Source organism: Arvicanthis niloticus, chromosome 16 (assembly GCF_011762505.2).
Source record: "Arvicanthis niloticus isolate mArvNil1 chromosome 16, mArvNil1.pat.X, whole genome shotgun sequence".
Taxonomy (NCBI): Eukaryota; Metazoa; Chordata; class Mammalia; order Rodentia; family Muridae; genus Arvicanthis; species Arvicanthis niloticus.
In genome coordinates this window covers 71,584,107-71,604,278 of record NC_047673.1, presented here as the reverse complement: position 1 = coordinate 71,604,278, position 20,172 = coordinate 71,584,107, and the positions used below count along the sequence as shown (strand labels likewise).

Sequence of the window (20,172 nt, the reverse complement as noted above, 5' to 3'; positions counted from 1 at the left end):
AAAAAATCTAGTCATTAAGTACAGTGTCTTGCTTATTGTTCTATTGCTGTGAAGAGACATCATGATCAAGGCAGCTCTTTTAAAATAAAGCATTTAATTAGAGGCCTGTTTACAGTTTTAGAGGGTCAGTTCATGATCATCGTGGCAGGAAGCAGACAGGCATTGGGCTGGAGCAGTAGGTGAGAGATTTACATCCTGATCCACAAGGAGAGAGAGAGAGAGAGAGAGAGAGAGAGAGAGAGAGAGAGAGAGAGAGAGAGAGAGAGAGAGGCACCGTGGGCCTGGCATGGGCTTTTGAAACCTTAAACCCCACCCTCAGTGACACAGCTCCTTCAACAAGGTCACATCCCCTAATCCTTTCTAAACAGTTCCACTAACTGAGGACCAAGTGTTCAAACATATAGGCCTCTGGCTGAGGCCACTCCTACTCAAACTTCTACAGATGGGTATGCTTTATGGCTCAAGTTTTCAATAATAAGTAAAGAAATGTTAGTATTCAGGAAGGGGCCTGATGGTATGGTAACCAATGTGTGTCCCTATTCACTACGACTAGGTGTTCTATTTTACATTAAGACCACCATGATCTTGCCAGTTACGATTTACTTATTTATTATTTATTCGCTCATTCACTCAAAAATGAGTCAGGGGGTTCATGAGTTCTAGGCTAGTCTGGCTACATACTGAGATGTTTTCTCACAAGCCAACAAATAAAGCACTGTGTGCGACTGCGTGCGACTGTGTGTGACTGTGTGCTCAACACACTGGTGAATCTTAAATAGAACTTGGCTCAATTACAGAGTAGAAACCCTCAAAACCTTTTAATATTTTACAAGGAAACATATTTTAGTTTTTTAAGAAACACATCCAGAAAAATTACTTGTACTTACTATTTAGTCTAGGTTTGGAGAGTATATTTTTAATATTTATCAAAATGCCAGTATATAAAAAGATGTTCCATTCCTCTTCTGGTAGAAATCCTATGTCATCTGTCATCGGAGCGTCACTGGGATTCTCTCTCATGATGGTGGTGCAGAGTCGGAAGGAGAAGCAGAGTTTATGCTCATTGAACAGAGCTGAAGAAACCACCTACAAAACCACAAGTGTCACACGGGCCTGAGAGGCAATGCCGGAAAAACCCACCGTGACAGGGTAGCTAACCTTAAACACGTTTCTTGTCAGCGTATCTATTGCGTTTTTGATACTCTTGGCTAAGGGATTTCTTTTACTCTCCAGATTCTCTTGGTCTGAGGGACTTAGGGAAACCTCATCAGCTTTTTCCTGAGAAGTTCTGTCCGTTTTCCAATCATGCTTTTCTTTTTTGGTTTTGGAAACTGTAGAGAAAACAAAAATCTGCCGGAGCCACTCCAGGGAGAATTGGTACATGTACTCCACCTGCGAGAGGCTCGCCACCACAAAGTAGAGCAGGGCGCCCCTCGTGGCGATGGGGAGGTAGTTCTTGCGGGTTGCTTGAATTTCGCTTTCTGCTTTTTCTGTTTCTTTGATACGTTTGGAAATCTCATTTGAAGTCATTTTGGATTTTCTCAGGGTTTCTACAATCTCCTCATCATCCAACACACTTCCTAAAAACGAACAAAACATGAATTCAAATGAAAATCTCTTCAAATGGCAACTTTCCTGCTCTGGGCATTGTGAGAGTTTTCACGGCGGGCTTTTGGTTGGTTTTGTTGTTCTTTTACTAGTAAAGCAGAGTTGGAAGTTTCATTAAAGTAAGTTTAATTTAGGCTGAAACATGAAGGTTAGGAGAGAAAGAGGAGCTCAGAAAAAGTAAACAGACTTCAGGGAAGAGTTACTCTGTTGGTTTTGAAATAAGTATGTCATGTTTATAAGAAGTAGGACTGGTGGTATGCAGGTCCCATTCCCATCTTCTTTTTTAAAACTCTCTGAGTTCTATTTTTATTACAGGAACATAGTAAGTAACAATTTCACCATAAACAATACATTTGACCTTGCACTGACACACACACACACACACACACACACACACACACCCCACATGCACAGAGGCTGGGGATGTAGCTCAGTGACTAGAGAATTTACCTGCATGTACAAGACCCTGGGGCTTGATCACTAGCCTATCCCCCAATCCAGACCACAGCAAGCACACTGTTATTTTCTATAATACACTCTGCTGTTTTCTTTTGACCAGTGAGGTCATTCCTCAATGTTATCAGATTGCAGCTCTTGAACAAGCAGCACACTAAGCAGAGAAATTCTCCCCACTTCATCATTTCGAGGGACCTCTCAGATTCATTGCAAGATTTCTTTTCTTTCTTTCTTTTCCTTCCTTCCTTCTTCCCTTCCTTCCTTCCTTCCTTCCTTCCTTCCTTCCTTCCTCCCTCCCTCCCTCCCTCCCTCCCTCCCTTCCTTCCTTCCTTCCTCCCTTCCTTTCTTCTTTGAGACCAATCTTGCAATGTAGACTAGGCTCGTCTTGAACTCATGGAGACCTAAGTTGCCTCTGTCTCCCAAGTGCTGGGATTAAAGGCATGTGCCACCACACCTTGCTTTTTAGTTAGGTTTTTAAAGAACAGTTATGGGAGTTAGAGAGATGGCTCATGGATTCAGAGCATATACTGCTCTTGCAGAGTACCAAGGTTCCGTTCTCAGCCCTCATGCCCAGTTCCCAGCACCAACATTGGCTGGCTCAGATCTCCCTCTGCCCCCTCTTCTGGGCTTTGCAGGCACCTGTACACTTCCTTCAAACACAAGTAATTACAAAATAAAGCATTTAAAAAGTAATTATTTTTTTATTAAAAATCATTTTTAGTAAATGTTAACAGCTAAAATTATCTCAATACTATAATAGAACAAAAGCCTGGCAGGGCATAAATATAAAAATAGAAAGACGCATGTGCTTCTCTGACGGGCGTTACACTGCTCTCACTTGTCTTGGGTGGTTCACAGAATGCCAATGCCTCTGCCTCTGCCTCATACTGGATCAGCTGGGACCCTGGACGCACACTGCAGAGCACCCAGAAGGACTTCAAACCCTGGCAAGGTTTGGTTTTTTCTCTAATTGAAAATAGATTTTTTTCATATAATATATCCTGATTATGGTCTCCCCTCTTCTCCTCCCAGCTCCTCCCCCACCTCCCCTCTCATCTGGGCACACCCCTTTCTGTCTCTCATTAGAACACAAACTAGCTTCTAAGTTTGTGTTCTAAGTTTCATAAAATAAAATGTAATAAGATAAAATAAAAATAAATATGTCACAATAGGATAAAACAAAACAGAGGGAAAAGAGCCCCAGAGAAGGCACAGGATGCAGAGAAAGACACAGAGATCCACTTATTTGCACAGTCAGGAATCCCATAGAAACACAAAACCAGAAGCCATAATACATTTGCAAAATATCTGTAGAGTAAAAAATTAACAAATAAATAAAATGCCCTGACATGACATTATGAGACAAACAATTGTAGCCATACACACGACTATTGATAAACTTTTGGTTTTTGATTTTTATTTTAAAGATTTGTTTATTTCTATTTTACACATATGAATGTTTTTCCTGCATTATGTCTGTGTCCCTTGTGAATACAGTACCCATCAAGACCACAAGAGGGCATCAGCCCCCTGTAAATGAGGTTACAGATGCTTGAGGGCTGCCAAGTGGGTGCTGGGATCCAAATCCAGGTCCTCTAAAGAGCAGCCAGAGATCTTTACCACTTCCTAGTTTTTATGTTATTTTGATAAAGAATCTGTTAACACCAGGCTTTTACTCCAGGCCATGGTCCTTATGAATAGACCAACAGTAATTAATTAATTATGGTGAATATTAAAAGTAAATCCACATGGGAGGGTGGTCTGTGGCTCCAAATCCAGCACTCAGGAGGCTAAGGCAGAAGAAATGCCACCCCAAGGCCAGCCTGGACTATTTAGATCCATCTTTAAATAGCCAAATGTGGGAAGCGGCTCCGCTCTCTCAACTCCATATATGGAGTTGTATGCGCTGAGAGGTGTGGTTACCCGATCACCCCACCTCGGGTGATTGAGAGTTGCCAATTAGTGACTTCGTGGCAGCTGCTGATAGGATCAAGGCAATGCATATAAGGGGCTGTGGGAGCTGGGGAAGGAAAGAGAAGAGAAGAGAAGGAGAGAGAGGAAGCACTCTGTACAGGGATAGCTGAATAAACCGCTTGAAGAAGAACACGGTTGCCGTTGCCTTATTCTGCAGGTTGGACATGGGAAGCGACAGCCAAACACAAAAAGTAATAGAAGGCAGAACCTGTCTGTGACTTTCAAGGTCAGTCAAGTGCCACACTGGACATTTGTATTAAGAAAACAAGAGAAACAAATACAATATGTTTATAGACAAGTTCTATATGTAACTGTGAGAACTACTTTATTTGAGAAACATACTGCGTCTCCTAATGAGACACAAATTAAAATGCAGGGTCAGATAGCCTGTGCTGTCCCAGTTGGCTTAGGCACAGTTATATTAGTGTGAGCCAGGGAGTTAGCATGAATTTATTTTTTACTGCTATAAAAATATTTTTAGATATTCTTCCAGCAAAAGGAAAAGAATTTTGATTTCTTTGCTAATAAATACCATATTTTAACGTGATTGTTCTCTATGAAAGGTCTTTTAGGGTTAACACTTGGCGACCCTAATCTTTTCCTGTCTGCAGCCAGCCTGACGTGTGAAGTAGACGGAAAAGGCCTGCAGTGAGCCCAGCCCTGGAAGGAGTCAGTAGCCTTGCTAAGACTTGCTTAAAAATTTTAAGTGTAGTGTTTGGTGGTGAGATGTGAGCAGACAGAGTTAGGGTGGAAGCTGAACACAAACATTCACACTGTGACTCTTAGAAACAGACAGGATTCACCCATACTGACTGGTTATCTGGAACTAACGGAGACTCAGCATTTTTGGTGCCAATCAGAAAATAAACTCATGACTTTTTCTTGACGTTAAGTCTCTTGATTGTACTAAGTTTCTTTCCTCACCTTCTGTTTTTTGGAGTAAGGTCAATGTTTTGTCCTCCAGCTCCTCTAGAGTTATAGCATCAAGAGAAATACTCTCCAGTAACTGGGCACGCTGATTTTCTAAATGAGGAACTTCGTGACTCACGACTGTAGATAGGAGCTCATCTTGCAAGCCTTGGAATGTTACGGTGAAGTTGATGATAGTAACAAAGTTATAAACTGATGGAAAGAAATTGGGGTTTTCTAGTTCTGTAGATAAGTACAACCTAAAAATGAGAAAGATACTAGTTATTCAAAGAGCTTGCAGACGAAAAATGAAACTAAATGTTTAAATAACATAAACTGTATTTTCCTGGAAGTGAAAAGATCCACTTGTAGTGTTATTTATCTTTGCGATCAGAGTATGCTCTTGTTTTGTTCTATGTGAGCAAGTCTGTATTTAAGACTTTAAATACATAACTTATATCCTTACTGGATTTGATTTAATCTAAGGCAGGGGAAAGACAAATAGTCGTAGGAGCTTTGATGCCACCAGATCATTGTAAAGAATAGCTTCTGTGCTGAGGGCGTAAGACAGTAGTGGGGTCTGGGTCAGACGTCGGCTCCTGGGACTTTCTGGACTCTGGCTGAAGAGCATCTGGGCAGACAGGAGCAGAGAGCAGAGGGTGCTGGTGGCTTAGAGAAGCTGTGAAGACTGAGATTCTAGGTCTAGGGGCATGTTCTATTTTTAAAAGGTGAGGCTAAGGCTGCGGCATGGCCAGAGAGTGGAGTTCTGTTCCCAAGTCTCGTCTTTTACGTCAGCACCCTCTTCCCACCCTCTGGCAGGCACGCATTCTTGGTATCAGTTGGCTATGACTCTCCTGCTTCTGCTCACAAAGAAACAATGGTCTCATATGACCCAAAAGGCTTCTCTCCTGGGAACTCTGTTTCTGTGGCTGTTGAATGTCACCCCAACAGCGCTTCATGAAGTTGCTTGGAGTAGGGAGGTGGTTTCCTGAAAGAGAAGCCTGGCAGGCAGTTTAGAGACAGGGACCTCAGAAATGAGCAGAGCCATTTCTTGTCCCTGAACAGAGACCAGAAATAGCCCTGGTTCTAACCACACTCCAGTTCTGGCCAGAGACCAAAACATCAAATGTGTTTAGGGGCACTGGTTACTCTTCTGTCTTCTTGTTATCTTTCTTAAAGCTAGTGAGGCATAAGAACCCCTTGTGGGTGGGAGGAGTGGGTGACCCAGATGACGACACAGCCTTGTGACCTGCTTTCGCTGCATGGGAGCCCTGTTTGCTTCTCTTATGTCTCACCTAGGAGCCTGGAATGCATTTCTTTCCAAAAATCACCCTTGCTGATTCCCATGGAATTCAGAGTTTGAGTTTGAGAGCCGAAGGACCTCTAAGTCCCAGCCCCAGTAGCTTTGGTGGCAGTTGTCTCTCTAGAAGCCCAACACTCTAATTATTGTTCACCTGAGGTGAGGTCTCTGTTGCTACTAAGGATCTCTATTTTCTTACCACCTTAGGCAAAATCTTTTCTTGTTTCAAATATTAAATATGCATTTATGTGTGTTTGCTTGTATGTGTTGTATAGGGGCGTGTGTGTGTGTATGTGTGTGTGTGTCTGTCTGTCTAAGCTAGAGGCTGACTTTAAGCCATTTTTTTCCAATGCTCTCCATCTTATTTCCCAAGGCCGGGTCTCTTAGCAGGTGAGGATGGCTGACCATCAGACTCTAGGGATTGTCTTGTCTCTGCCTTCCCAGTTGCTGAGGTTACGAGGATATGTCACCCTCTGCACATGTGTGTTCTGAACCCAAATGCTCAAATGCTCATGTGTTCACGGCAGATACTTTACTGACTGAGCCACTGTGTCAGCTCTGGATTTTTGTTTCTTAAAGAGGCCAAAGCTTATCATGCCATTTTATCTGTGTTGTTTGTCGGGGGAATCAAATCAGACCTCTTTGCTAAGTGGGTCAGGCTTTCTGACCTCTTGACTTCCTGCTCAGCTCTCAGGTCTGGGCTACAGTTCCCTTCAGGGACAGTAATTCACAGTATAATTACCCTTCTCCCTCAGGATCATGCTCACTAGGACTGAAGCACATGGCTTTCAATGTGACTTATCTTAGAAGAAGAAGAAGGAGAAGGAGGAGGAAGAGGAGGAGGAAGAGGAGGAGGAGGAAGAGGAGGGAGGGGGAGGGGGAAGGTAGGAGGAAGAGGAGAAGGAGGAAGAAGGAGGAGGAGGAGAAGGAAGAAGAGGAGGAGGAGGAAGAGGAGGAGGAAGAGGAGGGAGGAGGAGGGGGAAGAGAGGGAGGGGGAGGGGGAGGAAGAGGGGGAGGAAGAGGGGGAAGAGGAAGAGAAGGAAAAAGACGATGACACACGTCTAGATTTGACTGTGAGAGACATTACCTGAACTTCTCATTGTATTCAATCTCAGCGTCATCAATTCTGATGTAATACTGCCCTCTTTTCTGGCAAATATCCTTCTTTAGCATCGCTCTCAAACTGGGAGGGAATGTTTCAGGGACATTCTGAAAAAAATCCAATAGACACACATACACACACACACACACACACACACACACACACACACACACAATCGTTTTAAGTAAATTAGTTGAAAAGACACATTGCTGACGCTAGCAGAGAAAGACAGATATGAGAACTAAACTATGTGCATATGTGTGCACATATATAACACATATACAATGTATAAAAGTTTTGAACTATGTGCATATGTGCACATGTACATATATATTTCACATATACAGTGCATATGTGTAAATGTAATCCTGTATACATTTATTTAACAAAGATCCTGGACACTTAAAACCTCTGGTCTTGGTACTCACTGTGTATAATAACATGGCCTGCTACAGAAAGAAGCAATCAGGCTACATGGTCCACATACCTGCAGGACAACAGAGTCTCCTGCTTGCATGGCAATCGCAATTCTTTTGGTGTAATTGCTATCTTGAGCAGAAATCTCTTGCAGCCTGGGCCCTTCCATCTGGCGGATCCAGCAGAGCGCTTGCTTGTGTGGGTCGATCACTAGGGGCCACTGCTTCGTATTTTTCATCAAGATGGCGTTTTCCGCTGAGTGCTGGCCGAGAGGCAGCCCTTGATTATGCCACCGACGGATCTGAAATAGAAACACTAGTCTTTTCACCATTTCAGAAGCTCTAGCCCAGCCTTAAGTCGGTAAAGGGTCATGAAAGATGCGGCACAATCAATCATTGCTTTTAGACAAATACTCCTTAAAAGGACCGAGGGAACAAACAATTTAAAACAAGTTGGATTTTTGTTACGATGAGTAATTTAAGATGTGGTGGAAACAGGAAAGAAACATAAAGGCAGGGCTCACCTCCAGGACTCCCAGGTGCTCTGCATGTAGGAAACACACAGGCACGCAGAGCATGAAAACGGACAGTAGAAGTTCTAGTTTACAACTGTCACCTATCAAGCACCTGCATTGAGTTTCATCAAATTTCTGCCAACACTCTAATTTCTCAGGTGGAGAAACTGAGGCTGAGAGTCCAGAGACGCGCCTCTGGCCACACTGTCAGTATGAGAAGCAGCTCGGACCAGGCTCGGGTCACCCCTGTTTCAATGGGCCTCTCGCTCTTCCCATGGCCTTCTTTCCCCTCACTCCGGTTTCCCCGCAGGCTTAGTGTGCTGCTGCCAGGAAAAAGTCAATGGAGCTGGAGGAGTTGAGAGAAGGAACAGAGATACCAGGGATGCTGCTGGCTACAGGAACGGGGTTTCTCTGGGAAAGGCAAGGGGCCTTTCGGTTCTACATGGAACAAGGGGTCTTTCTTCTGTGTGTGGGCCTGCGTGCTGTGTGAAGGAGATGGAAAGAACGACAAAGAATCTGAAGAGTGTAAGATGGCTTCTCAACCTTCCAACAAGACAGAAGTGAACGTCACAGGGGTGATGGCAGATGAATTCTCCAGGCCAGTTTTTTCACGATCTTCTATTCAATTATTAAATATAAATAAACTTATTTTTTTGTATATAAGTTTTCCTCTGTGTGTGTGTGTGTGTGTGTGTGTGTGTGTGTACCATGTGAATGGTGCACCATCTCCCGTGCACTGTGCCATGAGACCTTTGCCATGGTGCTAATGTCTCCGGTGGTATAGGGCTGTTTCTGTGCTCTCAACTCTGCTCTTAGGTGTTCTTTGTATTGGCTTTAAAAATCCCAGTCTAGTATCTGTGCAGCTCAGATGTGACTGTCGAGCCTCCAGAGTCCAGTGACAGCTACTTCCAGCATGGGCTCAGATAGTGTGGGGTTTTGTCCTCTCCTACAGCTTTGAAGTCAGGGCCAGGACATATACTGTGCTTGTGTTTTGGCTAGGATATAGATGAGTTTGGGAGGAACTGAATGATTTAGAATATTGGGTTTTCCAAATTTAGAGTTTGACATGACTACTGTTTCTTAAAATTTATCTTGGGAACTTACAGTTTCCTTTTTTAAGTTTTGTGTCTATTCTGATAGATTCATTTTGATTCTCTGAGAATTGGCCTCAGTGGTTGAATGAAACCATGAAGGAAGAGTTCCCAACCCCTTTCACTCCTGTAGGCGCCCCGTGTGGTACACTGTCGGGTTGGCCGCCTCAGGATGGACCCTGTGTGGTACACTGTCCCGTTGGCTGCCTCAGGATGGACTCTGTGTGGTACACTGTCGGGTTGGCCGCCTCAGGATGGACTCTGTGTGGTACACTGTCGGGTTGGCCGCCTCAGGATGGACCCTGTGTGGTACACTGTCGGGTTGGCCGCCTCAGGATGGACCCTGTGTGGTACACTGTCGGGTTGGCCGCCTCAGGATGGACCCTGTGTGGTACACTGTCGGGTTGGCTGCCTCAGGATGGACTCTGTGTGGTACACTGTCGGGTTGGCCGCCTCAGGATGGACCCTGTGTGGTACACTGTCGGGTTGGCCGCCTCAGGATGGACTCTGTGTGGTACACTGTCGGGTTGGCCGCCTCAGGATGGACTCTGTGTGGTACACTGTTGGGTTGGTTGCCTCAGGATGGACCCTGGTCCCCAGGAAGCACATTAGCTGTTACTTTCTCGGATTAGAAGCTTCTTTCAGAGCTTTGATTTCATAAGTTGAAAGGTCAGCTTATTGGGGTCTTGCCCTCAGGCACTCTCCCTTGGTTGGGGTCCTGCCCTAGGGTACCTTCCTCTTTGCTCCAATATAGTTGGATCTCTCCTTAGTGGTGTAAGTTTCCTTAACAATTACAGCAACACTAAGCTTCCAGGTCTCCTTTTCTCTCCACTGCTTTTCAGTTCTGTGTTGGGCAAGCTCTCAGGACCTGGGCAGAAGGCAGCCTGATCCTTCACTCAACTATCACTGGGATGGCTGCCATCCTCACTGCTGTGAAAGTCCTCGCTCCCCTCTGAAGCCCGTTGAGCCTCCACAGTCCTCTTTGCTCTCAGTATTACTGTCTGTTTGTCTGTCTGTCTGGTGGTCCCTGTTAGCATGGACCACCAAGCTCAGCTTACAGCATTCAATTGCTTTTCCAGTTCAGAGTTCCAGGGTCTCCTACATTCCTATAAAAATATTAACAGTTTCTGGTTCCTCACAGGAACATCTAACTCTCTGGCACCAACACTGGCCTTAAGTATTGTTCTGCTGCCCTGATAGGACACATGACAGGGTGACTTATAGAACAGGCTTCACTCGTGAACGTCATAAATCTATTATGGTGGGGAGCTGCGGTGGTTTGAATATGCTTGGCTCAGGGAGAGGTGTAGCCTTGTTAGAGGAAGTGTGTCATTGTGGGCATGGGCTTTAAGACCCTTCTCCTAGCTGCCTAGAAGCCAGCCTTCTCTTAGTGGCCTTTAGAGAAAGATGTAGAACTTTCAGCTCCCCTTGCACCATGCCTGCCTGCCTGGATGCTGCCATGCTCCCACTTTGATGATAATGGACTGAACCTCTGAACCTGTAAGCCAGCCCCAATTAAATGTTGTCTTTATAAGAGTTGCCTTGGTCATGGTGTCTGTTCACAGCAGTAAAACCCTAACTGAGACAGAAGCCACGACACATCAGGCTAGTGGAGCAGGAGGCTGAGTGCTCATCTCTTCAGGTACAAGCTTCAAGCAGAGATAGCAAATTGGAAGTAGGCAAATCCTTTTACTCTCAAAGCACTGCCTCCAGTGATGAACTTCCTCCAGCTGCACTCATATGAGTATCTCCAAAGAGTGCCACCAACTAGGAACCCAGTATTTAAACACCTGAGTCCATGGAGGAGACACCACTCAAACCATCTTAGTAGTTTATCTGTTTTCTTTATAGTTTTTCAGGAAATGTCTGCTTAATATTCAAAGTTATCAATATACAAGTTTAAAATAGTTTAATGTAGTTCTGGAGAATCAAACCCATCCTTAGTTCAGAGCAAGAAACTTTTTAAACTTTAGTCCTCCTTTTCTGGGCCACAGAGACTATTTCATTTTTTATCTGTAATCTGTGGAATGTTTTCTCTTTTTTAAAGAAATTCTCAATTCTAATATTTTAGATGTATTCTTGCTAAATAACACGTGGTTTCAGTTTTGTGCTTTGATCTAAACTATTGTATACTCTTGCAGTTTTAGAGAACTGGAGCGTGTACATCTAATGTGTCTGGGGTTAGATCATGAAACAAAGAAGCTGGTGTTTCTTCCTAAAACCTCATGGGTTGAAAGGCCCGTGCAAGTGGAGTCATTACTGAAGGAGCCGATCTGAAACCCTGAGGATTAAATGGTGGCAGCCATTTCTCCTTTTCAAACTGTTAAACACCAACAAAGGACTTATATAAATAGAATAATAGATATTCATTGATAAATATACGTCTGTGCTTTTGGCTATGGCTAAGAGTGCACTCATTCAATAATGACACTCAATTTATTTATACATGGAGTTTTAGAGAGAGGAACTGGCTAGATTCATTTCAACAGACTGGTCAGATAGGAAGAAGAATATTCTCCAAATCTCATTAGAGAATGTGAAACAGGATAGATAGAGAAAACTGAGGTGTTAGATCTGTAAGTAAAAAGGAAAAAGAAAACACTGAAAAACTTTAATATTTTCATTTGTCATAATAATTTAGGGAAAATATCCATGCTAAAAGAAGCTATACACACCCTTCAAACCCAACCACCACTAGCAACCACTTAATTGGACAATAGGATTATGTTACTACCTCATTTTTTTCTGCCATCACATCAATTAAGGAAAAATTGGGTGACAAGATGATTTCAGACTGAGTGCAGAAGTCTTTCCATTTCTCCATCACCAGGTGGCGGAATTCTGGTGTTAAGACTCCGCTGTAGGCGAGGCACGCGGATGAAAGGAGTGTGTCACCACAGATGCCTTTCAACTTGTTGTCTATCTCGTTGATTGTTTCTTGCCATCGAATCTGAGTGTCAAGGTAAAATTCAGGTTGTTGAGTTGGCACTATGAAATATTTATGAGTTGATGCTATGAAGTATTTATGTGTATGTGTAGTGTATATTTGTGTGTTTATGTGTGTGTGTGTGTGTACTCCCCCATGTGTGTATGTGTGTGGGTGTGTGTGCACATACACGTATGCAGTGGAAGCCAGATGAGCCGCTCGGATGTCCTGCTCCATCACTCTCTGTCTCTCATTGAACCTGGTTGGATTGGCAGCCAAAAGCCCTCAGTGATCCTGTCTCTGTCCCCCATGGATAGCCATGCCCAGGTTTTTACATGGCTGTTGAGGATCTGAACTTAAGATTCTCAGGCTTGCACAGTAGTGCTCTCACCTCCTCAGCACTCCTCCTAGCCGAATCCACTTATGGTTATCATCATTATTATGACTGAGACAGGTCTCAACTGGACCTGGAGCTCACTGGCTTGGGCTACACCAGCTGACCAGCAAGCCCCTAGGATCTTTCCTCCGGTCCTGGGGTACAGATAAACTTTTATATGGGGGCTGATGATCTAGACTCAGTACCTCATACTTCTGCAGGCACTTGCCTCACTGGGCCATCTCCCTAGCCCAGTGCTTTGCGACACTTTAAAAACGAAAGGTCTCTACTTTGGATTTGTCATCGCTATTACTGTTCTCAAGTGAATAACATTTAAAATGGCCAGGACGGGTGTGGTGGCACATACCTGCAAACTCAGCACTCAAGAGGCAACACTGCCCTCAAGCCCAGGCTAGCCAGGGTAACAGAGCCGGAAGACAGCTCTCACTAGGGCTCTGTCGCACGCTGCCTGAAACCACCTGGCAACCAATTTCTTATTGACACCAGGGGAAAAATCTCATTCAGATAAAACAAGAATTCTGTTAGCTTTGAAACAGAAGTAGACAGACTACAAAAATCTTACTCTGCCTCCCGCCAAAGAACTGTTTTCTGAGAGGAAAACTAGGCCTGATAATGAGGTCAAGGCTTTGGCCACATCATGAGAACATGTCTCACAAAACTGGCAAGCAAACAAAATCACATTATAGTGTTATTGGTGCTCCACCATCCCCCCCCCAACCCTCCGCTGCGGATTCACTGCCCACAGATACTTTATCTTGACATTCTTACTTGACACTTCACCATCTCCCACCCACCAGTGCCCCCGAGCCAAGCATGGTGATGCTCAGAGGCAGGTGGATCTTTGCGAGTTAAAGGCCAGCATCGACTTCTACAATTAATTCCAGGCCAGCCAGAGCTACATCTGACCCTATCTCAAAACAAACAAACAAACAAAAATTTTTAAAAATTTCAAAAAAAATTGCCACTGACTTCATGCTCAGAGGAGGAAGTTGGAGAGCAGAGGATATCAGCACGTGCTTGCTTGGTCACTGGCTAAGGCTCGGTGAACAGAAACATTCTCCCCTAGGAACCAGGAAGAATGCTGGTGTTCCCCACACCCAGCAGCCACTGGACCCTTAGGGACACCAGTCAGGTTCTGAGGATGGCAGTTTCCCTCCGTTGATGTGGCACAATATGTTTATTTATACCACAGACCATCCCTGTTCTTAGAGAGCCTTCCACAACATATGCATTTAAATAACCATAACAAAGGAGAGCTGTATTGGCAGTTGTGTCAAATCCTTTGGGATGCGTGGGGTGTGACTAAATCAACATTTTAGCCAGCTTACTAGGCGTGAATTAGAAACATTTTAAACTCAGATGAAAGGGGCCAGAAGATAACAGAACAAGAGAGCTTTCCCTCTCCCTTCTAATGACAGCGGCGATCTCTGGTCTGGATCCATACACTTAGCCTGCATTCTCCCGGGGCTGGGGAAAAAAAACTGATGACGGGGTCACTGAAAGGTTTCCCCTGGGCCTCAGCACACAAGTGCTGCTGTCTTAGCGACAGGGGAGGCGAGCTCTTGTTTTACTGGTGTAGGATGTCCTCCAGATCTTTATAGGCAGCTGGGTCCTGAGACAGCTGTTGGAGGAGTGTGATAGAACCCGGGTGACAGCTGGCTGGGGTCTGTTGAATCCAGCGAGAATGAGTGGAGGAGATAAAAAGACAAAGGAAGCCATGCCTTCTCGTCCTCCAGGACGGTCAGCAGGACAGATGCGCACTGGAGGCGCTTGGTGGCCAGCTTTTTCCGATTTGCCAGCTGATGCTTTTCAGTAACAATATCTCTGTAGGACGTGTGTAAGAACTGCAGATGTTCTTCAATCTGAAAGACAGTCACAGTGGTCATTGAGTCTTACTCAGTGTCTCAATCACAAAAAGCTTTCCTGTCACCTCTCTTGCCTTGGCATGCAGCATTTCCCTAGGAGAGCTCCCCAGCTGGATTACATGGCCGACCTCCGCCCTGCCTTGCTGTGAAATGCTGCCTGCTTTCTAAGGAGGCCCCTCTTGCCATCCTAAGCATGCAAAGATTCACCATTTTCTAAGTTATTTCTTTACAAAGATAACCTAAAAGATATCTCAATTTGGACTCTGAAAACAAACGCTGAGGGCTGGGGGTGTAGCTCAGATGGTGGGAAGCTCGCCTTGGAGTGACAGCATCTAGGACTAATTTTCGGTGCTGTGTAAAACCAGGTGCACGGATACACAAACCTGTGCTCAGGAGCCAGATAAAGGAGGGATCCTCATAAGTTCAAGGTCATCGTCAACTACCAACAGAGTATACCCTGGGTTACTGTTTCAAATAAAGAAAGATAAACAGCTCACCTTTCCCTCTCCAAATATGCTGAGCAGACCTGAGGAACGGATGGGTTAGGACATAGGGATGAGCTGAGCCTGAGACAGCCTGTAGGCTACCCATAGAAACCCACAGAAACCATGCTTTGCTGGTGCTGTGGTCTGAGTATGGAACGTTCCTCACAGGCCCATGTGGTGAAGGCAGTTCCCCAACCTGTGGCACTGTTGGGAGGTGAGGAACCTTTAGTAGGTGAGACCTATGGAGGGAGGTTAGTTAACTGGTAGCATGCCCGTCTGAGGAGTTATCAAAGCCACAGTCCTTCTTTCCCCCTGAAGCTGCTTTCCAGTCACCATGAAATAAGCAGGTCGCTTTATTTCTGCATGTATTGTGCCACACAGGCCCAAAGCAGCAGGGTCAAATGACCATGGACCAAGTCAGAGTAAAAACCAACCTTTTTTGTTTTGACTTTATACATTTGAGTATGCCAGGTTTCTGCAATAATGATAAAAAGCTAACACAGAGGGTGTGGCATGAAATCTTGAATATGGTGTGTGTATATAAATGTAAATATGTAGAGATATGATTTTGCAGATATAGTGTGAAATTATATGTCTAACTTATGCAACATGTAAGTATATATGTTACATATATAAAATCATATATACAGAATTGGATTTACTATGATCTGTACATTTTCCTTATTTTATGATATTATTTTATAAAAGTATGAATCTAAACTTTATAAAAATATATTTTATAAAAATATATCTATTATGGACTGTCTGTGTTAGGATTAATTTTTAATTTTGTGTGTGTGCGTGCGTGCATGTGTGTGTATGTGTGTATGTATGTATGTGTGTGTGTGTCCTCTCTGTCCAGAATGGGGCGCAGCACTTTAACAAGAGAGTCTGCCATGTGAATTATACGGTGTGGCCTCTGCTCAGAATGTGTTAAATGTCAGGTGAGGCTCCCCATTTAGCACCAGCTCTAGCTATCTGAAGAGCAAGCGTGACTGAGTGGGTTAACACAGAAATGACTAGAGGAGATAGAATGAATGAGGATATAGACTCAAGTTAGCGACATCTGGTGCAATGGCATTTTATGTGATGCTGATCATTAATGTGACTGTAAATTATTATGTGGCATGGACAGAGAGCGTCGCACACTGTGTCTTGTTTACTTAGTCCTCACAATGACACCCCTAACCTACTGTTTTCCCTCTTCTATTTTTGGTGAGTAAGCTCTGCTGGAACACTGGCCTCTCCCCATCACAGCCTTGCTGTGTTAGGAATGGAGCCTCAGGCCCACGAGCTACTAGACAAGTACACTGTCACTGATAGTGCTCTCTCTCTCTCTCTCTCTCTCTCTCTCTCTCTCTCTCTCTCTCTCTTTGGTTTTTCGAGACAGGGTTTCTCTGTGTAGCCCTGGATGCCCTGGAACTCACTCTGTAGACCAGGCTGGCTTCGAACTCAGAAATCTGCCTGCCTCTGCCTCCCAAGTGCTGGGATTAAAGGCGCATGCCGCCACCACCGCCCGGTGATAGTGCATTCTCAACCCTAAGGTGTTTATTGACTGCTCCTAGGAAATGTTACACAGTTCTTAAATGCATTATGAATTTAACAAGTAATAAAATAATAATTAAAAAAATCTGAACCCCCCAAATCTTACCAGCTGTAAACCTCTTTGCTTTTCGAACAACCTCTGCTTTGCAATTTGAAGGACGTTCTGAGCTTCCGCCACTTGTGCCTGCTTAGGACGTACCACCTTCATGAGAGTAAAACACCCAAGGGTTTAAACAGGCCTGTGGTTTAAAATGTCTGATACTTGAGAGATATAGGTATCAGTCTTTAAAACAAACTTTCCTGTGATTTTATATATGCACTGAAGGGATGCAGTTTGTTATGGACAAAATACTAAATCAAACAAATAGAAGTGTACCATAGTTTTCATAAAAAGTTTAAAAGAAGCATTCAGTCTAGGCGAGTGAGCATGAGACATGAAAGACATACAGGTTTCAGTAGGCAATCGAGGTTCACTTGTGCACTGCTAAGTACCAATTACTTTCAGAACTATGCTGGGTTCCTTGCACACCGTGACAGAGAGTCAGGAAGCAAGGTGTACCTTCTGTACTTCATGGTAGTTATTCAAAGCGATCACCCACTGACACATGGAGCAACAAGCCACAGAGACCATAGCAATCTTGTTGGGGTTGAAATCAGGCAGATTTAAAATCTTCTTGAGCCTCATGAACACCTAGGGAGAACATGTTATGTGAGATGTACATTAAAATGAGTCGGGTGTCCCTCTCAGGACGAGTTTCACTGCTGCAGTTAAAGACACATAGCTTTATCTAGGGTTCCAAGTGGCCCTCACCTGCTGTTTTGAGCCATATATGGTAGAGAGTCTTTCTCAGGCTTGGATTCCTTCTCAATTTCTGTCTAGCTATCTCCTCTCCTGCCTGGGAACAGCTCCTCTTTCCTGAATAATTCAGATGCACGTGGCTCTCTCAACCTGCCACTATTAACATGTTCTGATTATTCTAAGTGCTGCTAGGTTTTTAATCACTTCCTTATAAGAGCAAATTTTTTCAGACGTATTTAAACAAAACCACAGTGTGGGGAGCCGACAGAAGGCGGCTATCATCTGTGCAGCCATCTTGAGCCTTATACCCTGACAAGAGACTTGATTACAACAGCCTACAACAGCTGAGCACACTCTGATAACATCTTGTTTTAGATACCCAGGATCTTCCCTTGGGTGTGTGAGACTTAAAGGTGTGATTTAGAGATCAGATTTAGAGACAAGACCTAAGGGCATGACTTAAAGGCATGACTTAAAGGCGTGACTTAGAAGTAAGACATATAAAAGGCGAGAGGCAGACAGAAGAAATTATTATTAACTATTTGGCACTTGGAGTAGGCACTTGAGACTCGAGACAGGCAACTAGGAACCAGACACTTTGACTAGAGAACTCGGATGAGACTCGAGACTAGAACTTGGAACTGGAAACTTGGAAACTTGGAAACTAGGCACTAGGGACTAGGAACTAGGGACTAGGAACTCAAGACTTGGGACTTGGACTAGGAAGAGAGACTGAAGAATAAATGGGATTGAATCACACTCTGTCTGGTCTCCTCACTCTCTCTCTTGCTGAACCCCTACCCGAGGACCGGAGCAGCTTGGGGCAGTATGAGCTGGAACAATTTAGCTCCCAAGGCTTTTGGCAGTGTGGGTTCCAACATTGACAGAGCGGTCTGAGACATTTTGGCCCCCAAGCCTGGGGCAGAGCGGGTCTTGACACCACAGGGGACTATATTTGTTAATTATTTTTTAGAGAGTGAATTGTTACATTAACTCATGAATGAGTATCATCGCAAACATCCTGCCAAACACTTCATCTCCCTGATGTGGGGCTCTGCTGCCCAGTAGCACAGACTACCATGATTCGCTCCTTGACTGTGATTGGCTGCTTCATGCTGTCTCTGTTTTAATATGAAGATTTCAGAAGAACACTTCTGGGAGAAAACCATTCACTTTGCTCTCTTGGTCTTGCTTTAGAATTTCATTTATGTATTTATTCAGTGCAGTTCTCTCCTGTTATGTGGGCCCTGGGGATCGAGTTCATGCTGTCAGGCCCGATGAGGAGTCCTTCACCCCTTTATCATCTTGCCAGCCCCCCTTTAACTCTACTACCATTTCCATGTGTAATAAATTTCATTCTTAAATTCATTTTTAATTTTCACTTATAACTCACAACCTGTTCTAGCACTTCTACTTGACCTGTAGTCTGTAAATACAGACACAGTGAGTGCATACTCCTAGCTAACAGCGCTGTACCTTATCGGGAATGCTGTCCTTGTCAAGGTTGATCAGTCTCCTTAGGAAGCTGGTATCTGAAAGCAGCAGCTTGGCTGTTGTCCAGTTGGGCTTCTTTTCTAGAAGGATGCACACTGCGTTCATGACAGTGAGAACAAGGTAGGGAGGGCGTGTGTACACTCTGTAAGACAGGGTAGACATCTAATCAGCGTCAAGATGAAGATCATCCCCCTGGAAGCAATCCCAGAAGATTACATACATACATGTTTAGATTTCATTTATATTAAACATTTCATGCAGCCTACAAAAATGATGGGTTTCATTATGAAATTTTCCTGTGTAGTTTTCATTTGCTCTTACCCACTTTCAATATTCTTTCATGTCCTCTCTCTCCCTTCCCATTGGCCCCTCTCCCTTCTCCAAGCAGCCCCTTTTGCTCTATCTATCTATCTATCTATCTATCTATCTATCTATCTATCTATCTATCTTTCACATACAGGAGAGCCATGTGTGCATACATATTTTAACAAGCATTTTGATAAGGAGTACCAATCAACATAGATACATTTTACTATTTATTTATTAAAAATTTAGTGTTTTTAGTACATCTTCACCTTAGGAAGGTCAAATGCATAAAATCTAATACTGAGAACCATCTGAGTTAGAGACTAATTCTTTTTGCTGTGGAAGTATGCAATGCAGACTCATTTGAAGTTAGGAACTTCCTGCACCATTCTGGTTGGCTTACCATGCAACAGAAGCATTGTGTGTGCATGTGCACACTGCAAGTCAGTCCTGTCCTTGTGATTTAAGGGTCATCCCTGACTGTCCATACACGTATCTTATGGTTTTGTTTTATCCTCATCCCAGCACAAAAGGTACTGATCTAACAGCTTTGGGGTACGGGGTTAGATTGGGATCTGTGTCTAAAGTTAGGATAAGAGGATTGTTACTGGAACATTGCAAACCACCCTTTGTTCTGTCCCAACCAGCTTCTATCTACAGTGTTAACATCACACGGGAGAATCTTTACAAACAATACAGCATAGGCAAAGAATGCAAGGACAACAGAGCATTTGTGGTTTCAAGGAAGAGGAGAGGGATCTCCCAGCACAAGAGTGAACATCGCTGAACTGGTGCCTTTAGTGAGGTTGTCATGTTAGCTGACTGGGACCCTCATCTGCCATCCCACTGCATAGGGGGAAGCTCAGGTGCAACTGAGGAGAAAGTGGCAGTGCTAGACTCCAGTCACATGCTCCACTGCTTGCAGATGGTGCATGGGAGGCTGGGCAGCTACAGAGATGGTTTGGTGATTAAAAACATGGACTG

General features: G+C 44.1%; 1 protein-coding gene across 1 annotated transcript in view; it reads right to left on the bottom strand.

Annotated features, from left to right (window-relative positions):
- Dnah14 (dynein axonemal heavy chain 14) overlaps window positions 1-20,172 on the bottom strand; it is a 224,119-nt gene that overhangs the window by 36,910 nt on the left and 167,037 nt on the right. The window contains exons 62-71 of the mRNA XM_076914623.1: window positions 18,865-19,024; window positions 17,149-17,280; window positions 16,696-16,791; window positions 14,416-14,556; window positions 12,106-12,321; window positions 7,837-8,067; window positions 7,335-7,456; window positions 4,963-5,207; window positions 1,159-1,580; window positions 888-1,086 (exon numbers count right to left, since the gene is read on the bottom strand). Coding sequence (XP_076770738.1) covers window positions 888-1,086; window positions 1,159-1,580; window positions 4,963-5,207; window positions 7,335-7,456; window positions 7,837-8,067; window positions 12,106-12,321; window positions 14,416-14,556; window positions 16,696-16,791; window positions 17,149-17,280; window positions 18,865-19,024 — 1,964 coding nt within the window. The remainder of the gene's footprint in view (window positions 1-887; window positions 1,087-1,158; window positions 1,581-4,962; window positions 5,208-7,334; window positions 7,457-7,836; window positions 8,068-12,105; window positions 12,322-14,415; window positions 14,557-16,695; window positions 16,792-17,148; window positions 17,281-18,864; window positions 19,025-20,172) is intronic.